Source organism: Nipponia nippon, unplaced genomic scaffold (genome assembly GCF_047370975.1).
Source record: "Nipponia nippon isolate SJK-2023a ecotype South Korea unplaced genomic scaffold, ASM4737097v1 scaffold_6, whole genome shotgun sequence".
In the NCBI taxonomy this organism is placed as follows: domain Eukaryota; kingdom Metazoa; phylum Chordata; class Aves; order Pelecaniformes; family Threskiornithidae; genus Nipponia; species Nipponia nippon.
In genome coordinates, this window is record NW_028262380.1 from 48,829,648 (window position 1) to 48,843,147 (window position 13,500).

The 13,500-nt window shown below is 38.4% G+C and overlaps 1 protein-coding gene across 13 annotated transcripts in view; it reads right to left on the reverse strand.

Moving 5' to 3' along the window:
* Positions 1-262: 262 nt before the first annotated feature.
* Positions 263-13,500, reverse strand: part of TRIM2 (tripartite motif containing 2) — a 118,449-nt gene continuing 105,211 nt past the window's right edge. For 11 of the 13 annotated variants that reach the window (XM_087736958.1, XM_087736953.1, XM_087736959.1 and 8 more), the window contains 3 exons: positions 10,306-10,486; positions 8,547-8,617; positions 5,327-5,890 (listed from right to left, as the gene is read on the reverse strand). In XM_087736958.1, coding sequence (XP_087593084.1) covers positions 5,582-5,890; positions 8,547-8,617; positions 10,306-10,486 — 561 coding nt within the window. In that variant the 3' untranslated portion in view covers positions 5,327-5,581. Of the gene's footprint in view, positions 4,727-5,326; positions 5,891-8,546; positions 8,618-10,305; positions 10,487-13,500 lie in introns of those variants that run through there. The other 2 variants (XM_009474737.2, XM_009474736.2) reach the window with 2 other exon arrangements.

A 13,500-nucleotide genomic window follows, 5' to 3' on the forward strand; every position in this document is an offset into this window, starting at 1 on the left:
TTGATTACTGAACTGAAGAAGGAGGGGAGGAGACAAGGAAGCCCCAACTCCCCACCTTCTTCCCAAGAAGAACCCAAGTCCCTCTTTCCTCTGTGTCTACATAAAAGCTTAACACCCATGCAACAATCACAGTTTTCGTGGCTTGTGACCTGCGGTGTCAGGGTTTCCTTCTGGAAAAAATTACCCATCTTCCTGCATTATGGGGCTATTTGTAGGGACAGGGAGTATGAGACATATGAAAAATAAATCCTCAACCAGAAAATAACAGAGGAAACAAGCTTTATTTTTATTATTTGAAATTTTTGTGCGTGGTAAAGGTACACATTTGACTCTGGTTTTCCTACATTTCCAAGACAGAGTAATTTTTTTTAATCGTCGGCTAAAGCATCAAGAATACCGTGGCACACAGGAAGCTAAAACTACACACACACACACACACGAACACTTTGATGCGCATCTTTCATCCTTGACCTTAAGGAGACAAAGTTTGTATTTAGCCTCACAGGGATTTAAGAAAAACCAAAAAAACAACAAAGGAAAACAAGTGAGAAGAATATTTCATTATGTGTGTCAAGAGAGTGCAAGGCTTACATGTACACAAAACATATGAGGTTGACTTACAAAGATGGAATGTACAAAAACTTTTAAAAAAAATAAAGCAAAAAGACAGACTCACTCTTAGAACTGGAAAGCTGCAGCGTATCAACTGGTAGAGGTTTCTAACAGGGGCTACTGCCACACACTATGCAGCTTAGGGAACATTCCCATGTCATAAAGCCAAAGCAAAAGTGTCAGGGTTAAGGCCGTGTTGCTCACAAACATCAATTGAAGTGCTGTACATTCATCAGAAATAACACAACCCGTTCGGAATCTTCCTACTCCGTAGCACAGATACCTTTCGCGCACTCTCCACAACCAGGCCAAAACAGTCACTGCTCACAATTCTTGAAGAAATTTTTCAGTGTACATCATGATTTCCTAACTAGCTGTCACCCACAACCGAAAGTCATTTCTTTATAACAGACACAACATATTGGGCACTTATAGTTCTCATTATGGCAACACTAGATCCTTAGTTATAAAAAATATTGACATAAAATCGAAAGCCCTCTAGCTTTTACAGAACGGAAGAGCATTTACTAATAAATAACTCTCCATCTACATTAGGCAAATGCTTGCCTAAACCATTTTCCTTTTCTTTTTCAGCTACATTGCTGCTGGTTTAGCCTATGTAAAAATCCCCTACTGTTTATATTGGATTTATCTGAACAGATCCTTTTATTCTATTCACAAAACAATGACAGTACAGCTGGCTAGTTTGTCCTAAAATGCTCCGAATTACACAAGATCTGATAACCTTTTGAGATTACTTTTGAGTGGAAGATTAGTTAAATGAAGCACATACTTTCACCATTCATGCTGTGCTGCTAGTCAATTAGCATTCCAGGGAAGTCAAGGGAACATTTGGTTATACCTGAAATCTGGCAGCAGAATGCCTATAAAGCCTTTAATAAATGCTAACAACTCAGCAAATCACGTAGTGCAATTTTGACGTTCACTTAATTGGATGAGAAAAAAATCTGCCAGTTTTTTAGAACAGAATTTCTGCTTTGGTTGCTCTTTGTAAGGTTTGTAAGCCAAGCATTTTAGCTAAGTTGGCTTCAGAAGCACACTCCAAAAGCAATGTGTTTCTCAGTTTCCCAGTGCCAGGCAGATAAGGTCAGACCTTGGAAGGGAATGCCCTATGCCACTGAATTTGAAATTGTAGTTGGCAGCATTTGCTATCAGAAGGAACTCCAAATTAGTGCCATTTTTCATGTGCAGTAAGTGCTGCTCTGGTCATAATGTCTGAAAACCCAAAAGACTATTCAGTCTTAAGAAAAAATCCCCATCACCCCTAACAGCTGTTAGCTGGGTTGTAAGGGGGTTGTGTGCAGAATTCCATATTTCATCAGGATGCACTGGGTTGACATAGGTTATATAAAGTCCTGGTAAACAATATTGAGTCAAAAAGACTGAAAATCTTTTGAAGAAAAGTGTATACACGGAATAGTACAGTCTTAAGTATATGTTTTGATATATAGGTTAGGGTCTGATTTCTGTACTTCTCAGAGTTCCTGGCAACAGAGGATTTGGCAACGTTTCCTGAGGGGAAACCACACAAGTTTAGTAAAATGTTATTATAAAAATCCAAATTTGGAACTAGATTTGATTAATATGATCCATAACTGACAGCAACAGCACATTTCTCATTCTCTTTTTAAGTTTTTATCTCAAAGAACCTGTGCAACCTCTTCTCTTTGTTAATAAATACAGTTAAAATGCTACGTACCTTTTCTTCATTGATAAATTCGCCATTTAAGGGCATTCCAATGTCAGAAATTGTTTGCTTGCCAGAAGGTTGCTTATAAGGACACTTAGAAGGAAAGTACTGGATCATCAGAAAATTTGATCTACAACTTTGTGAAATTTTGATAGGACAGTTTATTGCGTAATGGCTGAGATATCTTCAGAATTTTAGGACAAACTCAGTTCAAGCAGAGGATATTTTGTTCTCTTGGTAATAACAAAATTGAGTGTTAATATTTCAAAAATGTTACCACCAGTTTCTTAGCTGCATTATATAGTCCAAACCTTAAGCCTTATACACAAAATATTTATTCCAATGAAATAAGGAAACTTATCTTTGCACAAGAATTTGTAAATTGGCTCTATGTGCAAAAAATAAACAAGGGAAAGAAGAGAAAATACCTTTAAGGAACAGTAACTAAAAAACAGAGAAACTTCACATTTAAGAACCTTGGAGTCTGCATTTTTACAAGTCAAATGCATCTTTACAAAAAAAACCATTAGTTTTTCTCAAATTCACTGAAACAACAATCTTAACCTTTTAGAAATAAGACAAATACTTATAACGAGTAATTTAACAAAGATTTCTTTCCATTTTGCAAACATGCTTAAAATACTCCCTTGTTCCTGACCCAATGCCCTTTTGTTTCAAGGCCCTCCAAATGCGAAAAGACAGACAGTACTTCCCAGGCAATTGTAGGCATTGGCAGCAAGCTCACCAGCTCCTCAAACGAGGTTTAAGAGTGAGCACCACTCTATCTATATTAGGCTACGGTAGCAATTCATCCTTTGACCACTGTATTTAGAAATAAGAATAAAGCCAATGCTACTTTAAAAAGGACAAGTTCACACTCTAAAAAAAACATTAAAAACAGAACCAAGTCATATGATTGTAAGCATTTCCAATTAAATTAATACTTCAACAAAGAACACAGTAGAGAGATCCAGCAGGAAGAAGGAGGGACGTAATTTTCAGAGTACTGCCATTGTCAAATGGCATACATATGTTCCAGTTTGCTGAAATAACCTACATTTACATTTTTTTATTTTTATGTCAGTCAGTCATACATACAAACAAATCGGAACAAATCTCAGAGTCCTTATTTTGTCCTCTAACAAAATTCCCTTTGATGAAGGACTTCAGGAATTGGTTCAAATTCATTCTTATTTGTAATGTATTTTTTCTCATGTAAAAACAAATAGCTTTGGTAACCCTTGGCTTTCCTATACAACCTTTGTTTACCACAGTTCCTTTGGTTGTATAATGTAGGTCCTCCATAGGGGTACCTCTCTGGCTTTCTGTCCTGTGTGATGCTGCTTTTCATTGGTTAATACAATGAGTTGCCTTAAGGAAACGTGGCAATGAACACATATGAAAGAGTGGCACACATGAGGTTAATTGAGTTGACATTGTAATAACCCTGATCCTAATGAACTAGTTTGGTGTCAAAAGGTCTGTCGTTATACAGAAATTCAGCTCTCACTAATGTATCACTACAATTAAGTTTTTCCAGAGCTTTAGAAATGTCAGGTCTCTGCAAAGTCCTTCCAGCACATTGAGCAAGAGGAAGAGTGAAAAACAAGCACATGAAACAATCCTTCATTAATCCCACATGAGTAGGGAATTTGCATTGATTCTCATAGTGCTAAACGTTGAGCTGTGTTAGGTCTGACAGTTAGAGCTAGACCGATTTTGTGAGACTTACCCTTATACTAAAAGGAGCTACTTGTTATAGATAGTAAGACTGAAGAATGCTAAAAGTGTAATACATACCATGATAATGAGATCTAGAAGATTCCCAGGATCACCTCTGGGTTAAATAATGCATAACAATGATACTTCTTCAAATTTGGAAGCTCTGAGCAGGAGCTGCCCCTCGCGGTCTTCAAAAAGCTTTGGGGACTTTTCCCAAATTTTTCTCATTTTTGCCTAATTAGTTAATTCCAGTTCCATAAGTTGCAGTTTGTGTTTAATATCACATTGTCTTTATGAACTCAGTTAAAGAGGATTTTGTGTATTAACCTTTACAACAAAAAGTTCAGTGAGAAACGTAAGAGGTGCAAGTCCTATGTAAACAAGGTAAGTTTGGAAATTAACACGAGAAGTCCATAAGAGACTCCTTCATTATTAAAAATGAACTCAAAGTAGGAGATATCCTGCATTGGATCTCTAGGACCAGTCTTTTCTTAAGGGTGGACGATTATCCAGCTCCAGAGCTCATTGCTACTGTAAGTATCGATAGACCTTGAAGCAGTGATTTCCAGAGTCTGCAACTACAACGTGGCCATCTGAAGTAAGGGCCAGACCTTGGGGACCATAAAGTGGGTCAGCAGAGGTGTTAATGTAGGATAAAAATGATCCACTTCCATCAAAAACCTTTGAGGGTGAGAAAGCACAGAATAAATGTTATGAATAAAAAAGAAAAATAGCGGACACAAGTCTGCTCTCAATTACACCATTATACTTCTCATTTCTGAAATGGTTGACATACACTAGAATAAACACAGGCAGAATCTGATCTGTTATTCTCATAGTATACAAGTTTATATACAAATATATTTTCTTATTAAAAAGAACTAATTAAAGCTGCCAGGATCTTTGGCAAGATTTACACATGCAATGAAATAATAATAAAAAGAGCACCTCGGCTGTTCCTTGTTCTAAAAATAGCCAGCTACAATAAATCAAACTCAATCACGAACTCAACCAACACCTTCTTTTCCTAACAAATATTACTGTTGTGGCCAGCATGAATCTTAGGTTCCCACACAGAGAAACCCAGGAATTTGTTTACACTGCTGACAGTGCTTCCTGAGAACAACTCCTAAGCAGCTCCCTCGTTTTTATATTCAGTGAAAATAATACATACATTTATTTATTACATATCCTTTGGCAAGTAAGAAGACCATTATTAGCACTTGAAAGATAAAAAGAGTGCAACTCTCATAACATAAAAGCAGAATATTTTCTCAACATTTAAAAAAGATGATAAAAATCTGCTCCATTTGCCTCAGGGTCTATACAGATCATTTGCTTTTTCATATTTTCCACCATGTCTCCAGTCTTCTGTTATGGTGATTATAAATGACTATCATCTCAGCAATGCTTGTAAGTCTCCTAAGTCATCAAATAGCTTTTGGGGAACTACTCGGAGACAAGAGCCTTGGTCACAGTAACCATCAGAGTTGCTAGCAGTCACACTGGCAAGTCCGCGGTCTGACACCACCACTTCTAAAAGTGGACAGACCAGCAATGAGGCATATAAAAGGCTGTGTTAGAAACCACATAACTTCTAATGCTGCTACCTTGTTTCTTGGGAAGTCTGACGACTTCAGTGGCCAGAGTTATCAATCCATTAGTTTTCCTAATCAAGCACCTTTGAAATAAAGAAATCTCTACCTGTATTCGGCTGTTTCCCCAATCTGCTACAATAATATTTCCATTAGCATCTACAGCTACTCCAGTTGGTGCATTAAATTGTCCGTTTCCTTCTCCATTTGATCCAAACTTCAGTATGAATTCTCCCTCCTGGTTAAATACCTGTATGGGTTAAAACAAAAACCTGAATCTGGCATTATATCAAATATTAGTCATCTACTACTACCAGTTCACCTGTTAACAAAACTGGGAATTGAAGAGTTCCCAGGAAGACACACTGAAGATGGGAGAAAAGGTGCCCATGTCTCCTTCCAGCTCCATTACACCATACAGTATTTCCCTTCTCACTTAAGATCAGGTTCATCTCAGACACAGAGGTGGAGGGCCCCAGGAACCCCTCTGCAGCTTGTGCATCTTGAATTAAGAAGAGCCTTGCGCAGATATGGCACTGGGAGTCAGCCCTACAGAAACCCAGCTGAGCAGATGCACTCTTCTCTGACTTTCGTCGTCTAACACATAGTGGGAATCATGGCATGCTGCTCTCTGTATAGACAGTTCAGCAACTGAATTCTTTGTAATGGTGAGTAACAGGTTTAGACGGCAGAAAGATGGAACCGATCAACGGCTATTCTGTCAGTGACCTGGATGCACGAAGAGGACCAAGTGAGACACAGGATGTGTCATTTACATAGTGCCTTAGCCATCTCTGTTTATTCTGGTCCATCTTGGACCCAGGCTCAGCTGTGCCACAAGGTCCAACAGCGTTCTTAGAGACCGGCTATGGCTTGCACAAGAAAATGCAAAGACCTGACAAGTGCCAAGTGCACACTGAAGTGCTAAGAAGGTGGAAGATGTGACGAAATTATCCTATTCTTGAACACCCACAGTGAACAGAGAAAAAGCATTTTGGGGAGGAAATTAATGAAGTACCAGGCTGGTGCCTCAGATGATGAAAGAAAGTAGAAAAAAGTCAACTAATAAGAAAAAAAAAAAAACAAAACAGGCAAAGATGTATTGCTCTCTCCCTGGGTTAAAATGGGGATGGTGAGTGACCAAATGAGAGAGAAGTCTACATTGAGTAGGATTTTCCATAGAAGATGCTTGAAAGAAGGAACATGCCTGAAGGTTAATGGGGGAGGGAGGATAATGTTGCTGAGTGAGGATGTTTAATTCAAGACACTGGTGGCAGGAAGAGGCTTTGGAACCCACACGAGTGAAATCTATTTAATTATAAATTTATTTATTATTTAAAACAAAATTTACTCTCTGCTCTTTCCCCACCGTCTAACAAAAGTTAACAGCATCACCCGCATTATAAATTACTCTCCAAAGTGTCTACAATTATCTGTACTGGTTTAGAGAACACTACAAAAATAAGAATCTTTTCCAGTTAGTACCAAATTGTAACAAATAACATTTTTATCCCATTGAGTCACACCAGAGACAGACGGGAACGCTCTGTTCTCATTAGGAATGCAATAATTATAAATTTGCTAAGATGCCACACTTCTTACATCTTTTCACTTGCTCCTTTTTTTTTCATTTTAGTTTGCCCTTGTTAACTCTCTCCAGGCATTCTTGTTACCATGGTAAGCCCGGCTGGTGGAGGGGTAATTTATGGAGTCATAGGCTTCCTGCTGCTAAACCACGCAAACAATCTCCTATAGGGCTCCTGCAGTAGCCTTGGTTTCTTTGTTGTAATCCAAACCACATGAGTTGCTACTTCCTTTCTACTTCCAAAAGGATACAAGGGCAAGGTCACTATTCAAAAGCCAGATGATTCAGAACCGCTCACGACATGAGGGTGTCTATGCTCAGACAGTGATTTCCTATTTCAGGTGAACGTAGAAGACTTATCATTTAAGTTATGAATACTGACGAACTGGACTGAGGGTTTATCTTTGTGTTCAATGAGAACAGGCAGCCATTAGGTGAAATCCCTGGGATTTCACCAGTGCGTGGGACCGGCACACGTGGCCTGAGAACCTGGGTAGGACAGTGTTCTGCTGCCCGTGTTCGCCTGCCGCTGCTGCTGCTGCCTGTTAAGGGAGGGAAAAAGATCATGGAAAGTGATTGAAAGGGAATGTCATGGCCTGAAAACAAACACAAACAGGTGGGTAAGTTCTGAAATGGCCAATAACTCCTTCATATACGTTTTCTACCACGTCGACATCTCAACATGTATCCTTGTTTTGGTTTATTATTGGGACAAACAAATATACCACCTTATCTTACCATGCCCGTTTAACAGGCCATGAGTCAGGACTTCCCATGGGTGTAAGAACTAGTGGCCAGTTCTGCCCAGTGCAGGAGGTACTGGATGAAAACTGATGGTTACACAGTTGTTACAAGTATCGGGTTGTAAATGGATCTATTAATCTTAAAGCTTATAGGTATGGAATTAAAGATTGCCAGGTGTCTTTACTCTGTTATAATTTTATTCAACTAGAAATATGGGAAGCTATTACTGGGAAATTCCAAAGCAGTTACCAGACTTACTTAAAATAGGAAAGAGCATAGGGTAAATAACAGGTTTGGCAGAGAGCTAATAAAAATAATTAAGTTGATATTATTTATCTCAGGTACTACTTACGTTTAAGCAATTGAATTAGAGAACATTATAGTTGCACCAAAGGCAACAGATTATATCACCGTGAAGCAATGCAGTGCATGCAAAGGTCTCTGAATGTGCAGTCCTTATATCAGATCTCATACATACAGTGTGTGATCTCTTTGTTTTTAACAATACTTTATTTTCCCCAAGAAAGTACCATGATAAAATGAAAAAGCTTTCCAAGTTGCCACCAACTGACAGTACCTTGACAGAATGGTTATGAAAATCTGTAACGATAATTTCATTGTTGCTGTTTACAGCTGCAAAATGAGGACCTGCAATGCAGAGGGAGAAAAAAAAATTATAAAAATAATAATACCACTAAAACAAGAAGTTTGCTTAAATCAAAAAAATTATTCAGCCTGCCAGAATATTATATTTGGCTTCTGAGCAATAATAGTCAAATTGGGAATACCAATTTCAAATTAAGAGTAATTTCATTTCATGGTTTAAAAAGCTCAGCATGCCTTTTTGTAAACACAAATAATTTCTTTTTCAACCAGTTGTCAGCTAGTGTTATCAATAAGCATTGTTCATTCCTTCCTCTCTCATATACAGATGACTATGTAGATATTTATGTGCTTATTAACAAGACAAAACATATAGTGCTTAGGCATAAAGTTGTGTATACAGTGAAAATAGTTCTCAAAAATGTCCATGTAAAGTCTTAACCGAAATCTTCTATGCTTTGTGTGCTCACTTCTTACAAGCATTTGAGCAGTCAAGTTTTCGGATAAATACAAAAGTTACTTAGAAGAACAATTTCAGGGAAAAAAGTGCATTTTCTGCTTTACTTTGTGTAATGAACTATGTGCACAAACTTGAATAAAAAACAAATGGTAGCTTGAAAACAGGCAAGTACCTGAATCAAAATACTTGGTGCTCTTTTGAGTTATTAAGCAGATCAGAACTCGGTTTCAATTTTCACAGTATAGCAGTGTAAACCATAAAAAAGGTGAAAACCTTTACACTGAAAACATTCAAGTAATGACAATTCACCTGTTTTATGTAGCCTACCATGAAGAAGAGGTGATACATTTCTCAAATGCACTGTTGCAGAGTATTTGCAGTCATTTTCAGGAGGTATTCTTACAAATTTTAAAATTAAAGAGATCGGACATACCCAGAAAATTTTGGTGACACTTAGCTGTGTTAGAGCCAAAGCTCTCATAAATTATATACATGGCACTTGTGTCATAAGACGTTGCAAGAGATCTCAAGTGAGATAAAAGCAGTTATATCACTGATGCTCTTTCTCTCCTGTGCTCTGAACCAGTCAGAACATCAGACCATACCTATAACTACTTATTCAGAGTGACCTAGCACCTGCAAAATGACCTGCATATGTAATTTGGCATCTTCATTTCAAATTTTGAAAGAACAGTTACTCACTCAAAATATGTCAGGTTTTTTATTTTTTTAAAGTTAATTGCATGTTCTAATTGAAAGACACCATGTGCAAGCAATCAGTTGACTCTAAGTGCCAATTTCCCCAAACTGGCATTTGCCGTTTGCATAACTGCGCCTTCCTGATCTCAATCTTAACACTATCCCATTACAGTCATTTTCTAATGGGAAGATACCACTTAGGGCATTGGTTGATGTGTATCTGATCATTGGAAACACAAAGCATGGTGTTTGAGTTGATTATCATGAACAGCTGAGTGTAGGCATTACAAAACATTTATAAAATGCTAGTTAAGATTAGTTTTCCTTGGGTCACTGATCTGAAATGCTTCCAGGCACAGAGAGGTAGATAAAACAACCTGGTTACAGCTACATTTGCAGAGCAGATGTTGCAGTCTTCCTGACCAATTAAACAAATGGTGAAGTGAATAGGAGCTGTATGTTTAGTAGAATCTTTCCACCCCAGGAAAAATGAGTAGGATAGAGCGTCTTCAACATGCTCAAACGTCATGCAAATGTGAGCAGAAGAGGCAAGAAAAGGGGATTTACATATTACCGTCAAGTGTACCTGCAAACTGCTTGTCACCATTTCCTCGACTACCGAACCTGGTGACTATTTTCCCATTCGGCTGGAAGATGAAAACACAGCATGCTTTATTGTCCACTACAATGATGTGTCCATTACGATCCACAGAAACACCTTTAGGGCCCATGAGCTTTCCAGACCCAATTTTGGCCTAAAAGGGAAAACACAAAACAGGAAAATATGTTGGCATGATAGAAATAAGTTAGTACAGTTCAAAGATTGTATTACAGGCACACAGCGGGACGTAGAGACATTTTTGTCATCAAAAGTTTCCCAGAGGGAAGTGATTGTTTTTATCAGCTCTTATTGTGTACTTTATAATTTTTTCTTCAGCTGAAACTAAAGACTGCTTGCTTTATGTCCTTTCTAGAGTGGAAAATCTGCCACCTCAGCAACTGAGTCCAAATATACAACTCACAAGAAACAATCATGAGGTTTGTATGTCTTCATAAACTACAGCATCTGTCAGAAACCATCATAAATGGCTGTATAGCCAGCACTAGTGTACCAGTAGGATAGGCAGACAGGTGTAAAGGACTTCTGCCTCCTATTGCATACTATTCCTGAGTCCAACGACCACCTGGTTACGGACAGGGAAACATGCCTTTACAACTGCTTGCTACATCAAAGCAGTCAGAGCTCACTCTTGGAGCATCAGAGCTGGGTGGGATGTAGACTGCAATGTCCTCTGTTGCCTTTCTTGGGCGAATGAGACACCATGCAGCTTCTGAGTGCTCTTGGAAAGAATCTGAGCAGACCTAAAGCTCAGGCTAACCTCTATATCCCACCAGATCCACAGGAGATTGCTTCACTTGCTGCTTAGACACATGAAGTGTCAGCTGAAGCCTGCACAGGAGGTAGGATCGTGCTGCCAAACAGCAAATAAAGTAATCTCTGAAACACTAAACAAATCAAAGCTTGCTCTTGTCTTAGGTAAATAACATTATTTCCATCATTTTAAATAGGCCTTGTGACTACCAGAAACATCTGCCAGCATAATCGGCAACAGCAGGGGAACTGTATACGATATTCCATATTGTATCAATGGAAAAACCATCAGTGGAGATGAGGTGGATCTCACACACACTGAATTATTTGGAAAGACTAGAGAGCTGTCCAAATAGATCAGAAAATGTTAGAAGCATTGTTTAGTAGGATCAAAAAGACGGGGATCTAAGAAGAGGATCTAAGCAACAGCATCCAGTCCAATGCAGAGCAAGCAGGAACTGAGGCAGAGCCTCCAAAGAACCCATGAGCTACCTGGGCATATACCCAAGAAGATTCTAGGATCACCTCACAACCTGTTTCACATTTTTCACTGTTCTGCTCTTTTTTCAGGCAGAGATTCTAGAAACTGGTTTAATCTACATAAAATCAGTTGAGTTTTGACCTTTCAGTTAAAAGAAAAGACTATAAAAATACCACCTAATTGTTTACGGGGTTTGTTGTCGGAATGCAGCAACTTGCTTTGTGTTTGATTTTTTTTTTAAATGATGGACAGATTTGGAAGCAGTTCTCCAGGTTGGTTCCAAAAGTGTGGTCTCCTGCCAGCCTCTTTACTGTGCTGGACAGGCAATCCACCAAACAGGCTGTGTTGAAATTACAGATCCTAGAACTTTCAGATCCTGTAGTAATTTGTGAGAGACACATCCTACAAACTGAGGTCCATCTCTTTGGTGGAGAACATAATTTCCTGTTTCCATAGGAATTTAAATGAAATAGATACTAAGATATTCGGCTCCTTTACGAAACAAGACCATTTTTTCACCTCACTGCCTTTGCAGGGTGGGACAGATCACCACCTAGAACAAGCACTGCTTCTGACTTCTCTGCCCCTCTCCTCTCTCTCTTGCAAGTGGTGAGGAGTAGCTGAAGCTCTGTTAGTCTGTGACTAATTATGAAGGTGGGACAGATCACAGGGCATGAAGATCCATTATCTAACTCATTTCTCTCAATTCCCTAATGTTTTCAAAGCAAACAACCATGTTAGTATCGGAAGGAGCTCAACTACCCTTAGAAAGCCCCATGCTCCTGTTCCATGGTACATTCACATGGTTGGGGTTGCAGGTAAAAATAGGAGCCATCCCAAAATAAAGCCATCTAGGTTCCCTGAGGCTGTCTGGTACAAAGTCACCACTACACAACGTCTTTCAGTCTCAAATAAAGAAAACTTCAGGGAGTAAATCTTGCAGCTTCAAGACTATGCTTAGCCAACATGCAAAGATCATGCGTCTGTTTTATGTTCAGGTACATATGCTCTTATAAATTGCTAAATATTTAAGCAAAAAAACCCTAATTAAATCATGCAACAATATCCCCAGGGAAAACTATTAAAAATGACTTTGTGTTCACCAGGGGAAAGATATGAGCAGACTTACAAAATGTATTCAGGTTTGCATAACAACAAAGCAGCAAAACCATAAAGCAAATGCAAATCAGTAGATTTATTTCCTTTGGGGTGATTAAATCATATTTCCTTCTTTCCTCTGGGATGCCTGTGTGTTTGTCTGCTTGTGCACTGCACCACCTCCTTACCATCTTTCCAGGATTCCTATGGAAAAATGACTCAGACCCATGAGTACAGTGTCTTCCTGCCCATATAAATACATATGAAAAAAAGTCATGAATAAATCACGTACTGCATTAATGGGCGCTCAGTGCTGAGAAGAGTAATAAAAATCACTGTTCTTGGGCCAGGATTTAAAATATAATTTGCAGGCAGCAATAAATTATGCCCAGCTAGAGTTTGCAGTGCTTTTTACTAAAAAACTCTGTTTTCAGTTTAGATCGAAATATGCTGATGACACATTACTGGGTCTGGGTGAACATAATGATTTGTATATTTTTATTTCAGAAGGTTTCTTAGAATTATAGGTTTGATTATTTAGAACAGAACATTATGAAACCCAGTCACTCCTGTTAAGTGTATGAATGGAAGTATTTTCAGACTTTTCTGCCATTAGAAATGAATAAAGTATAATGAATCATCTGAACCCTTAATACAAATAATGTGTTTAACTGAATTCAGTCAAGGACATTATGCCCCTTATTTTATATGCTCTTATGAATTTGGACTGGTTTTCAAATATGTGTTTATAAAGTCACCCTACCCAGGTGGAAAATATTCTACTGTGGGATATTTCTAGAGGTAAAAAAATCAGCTAG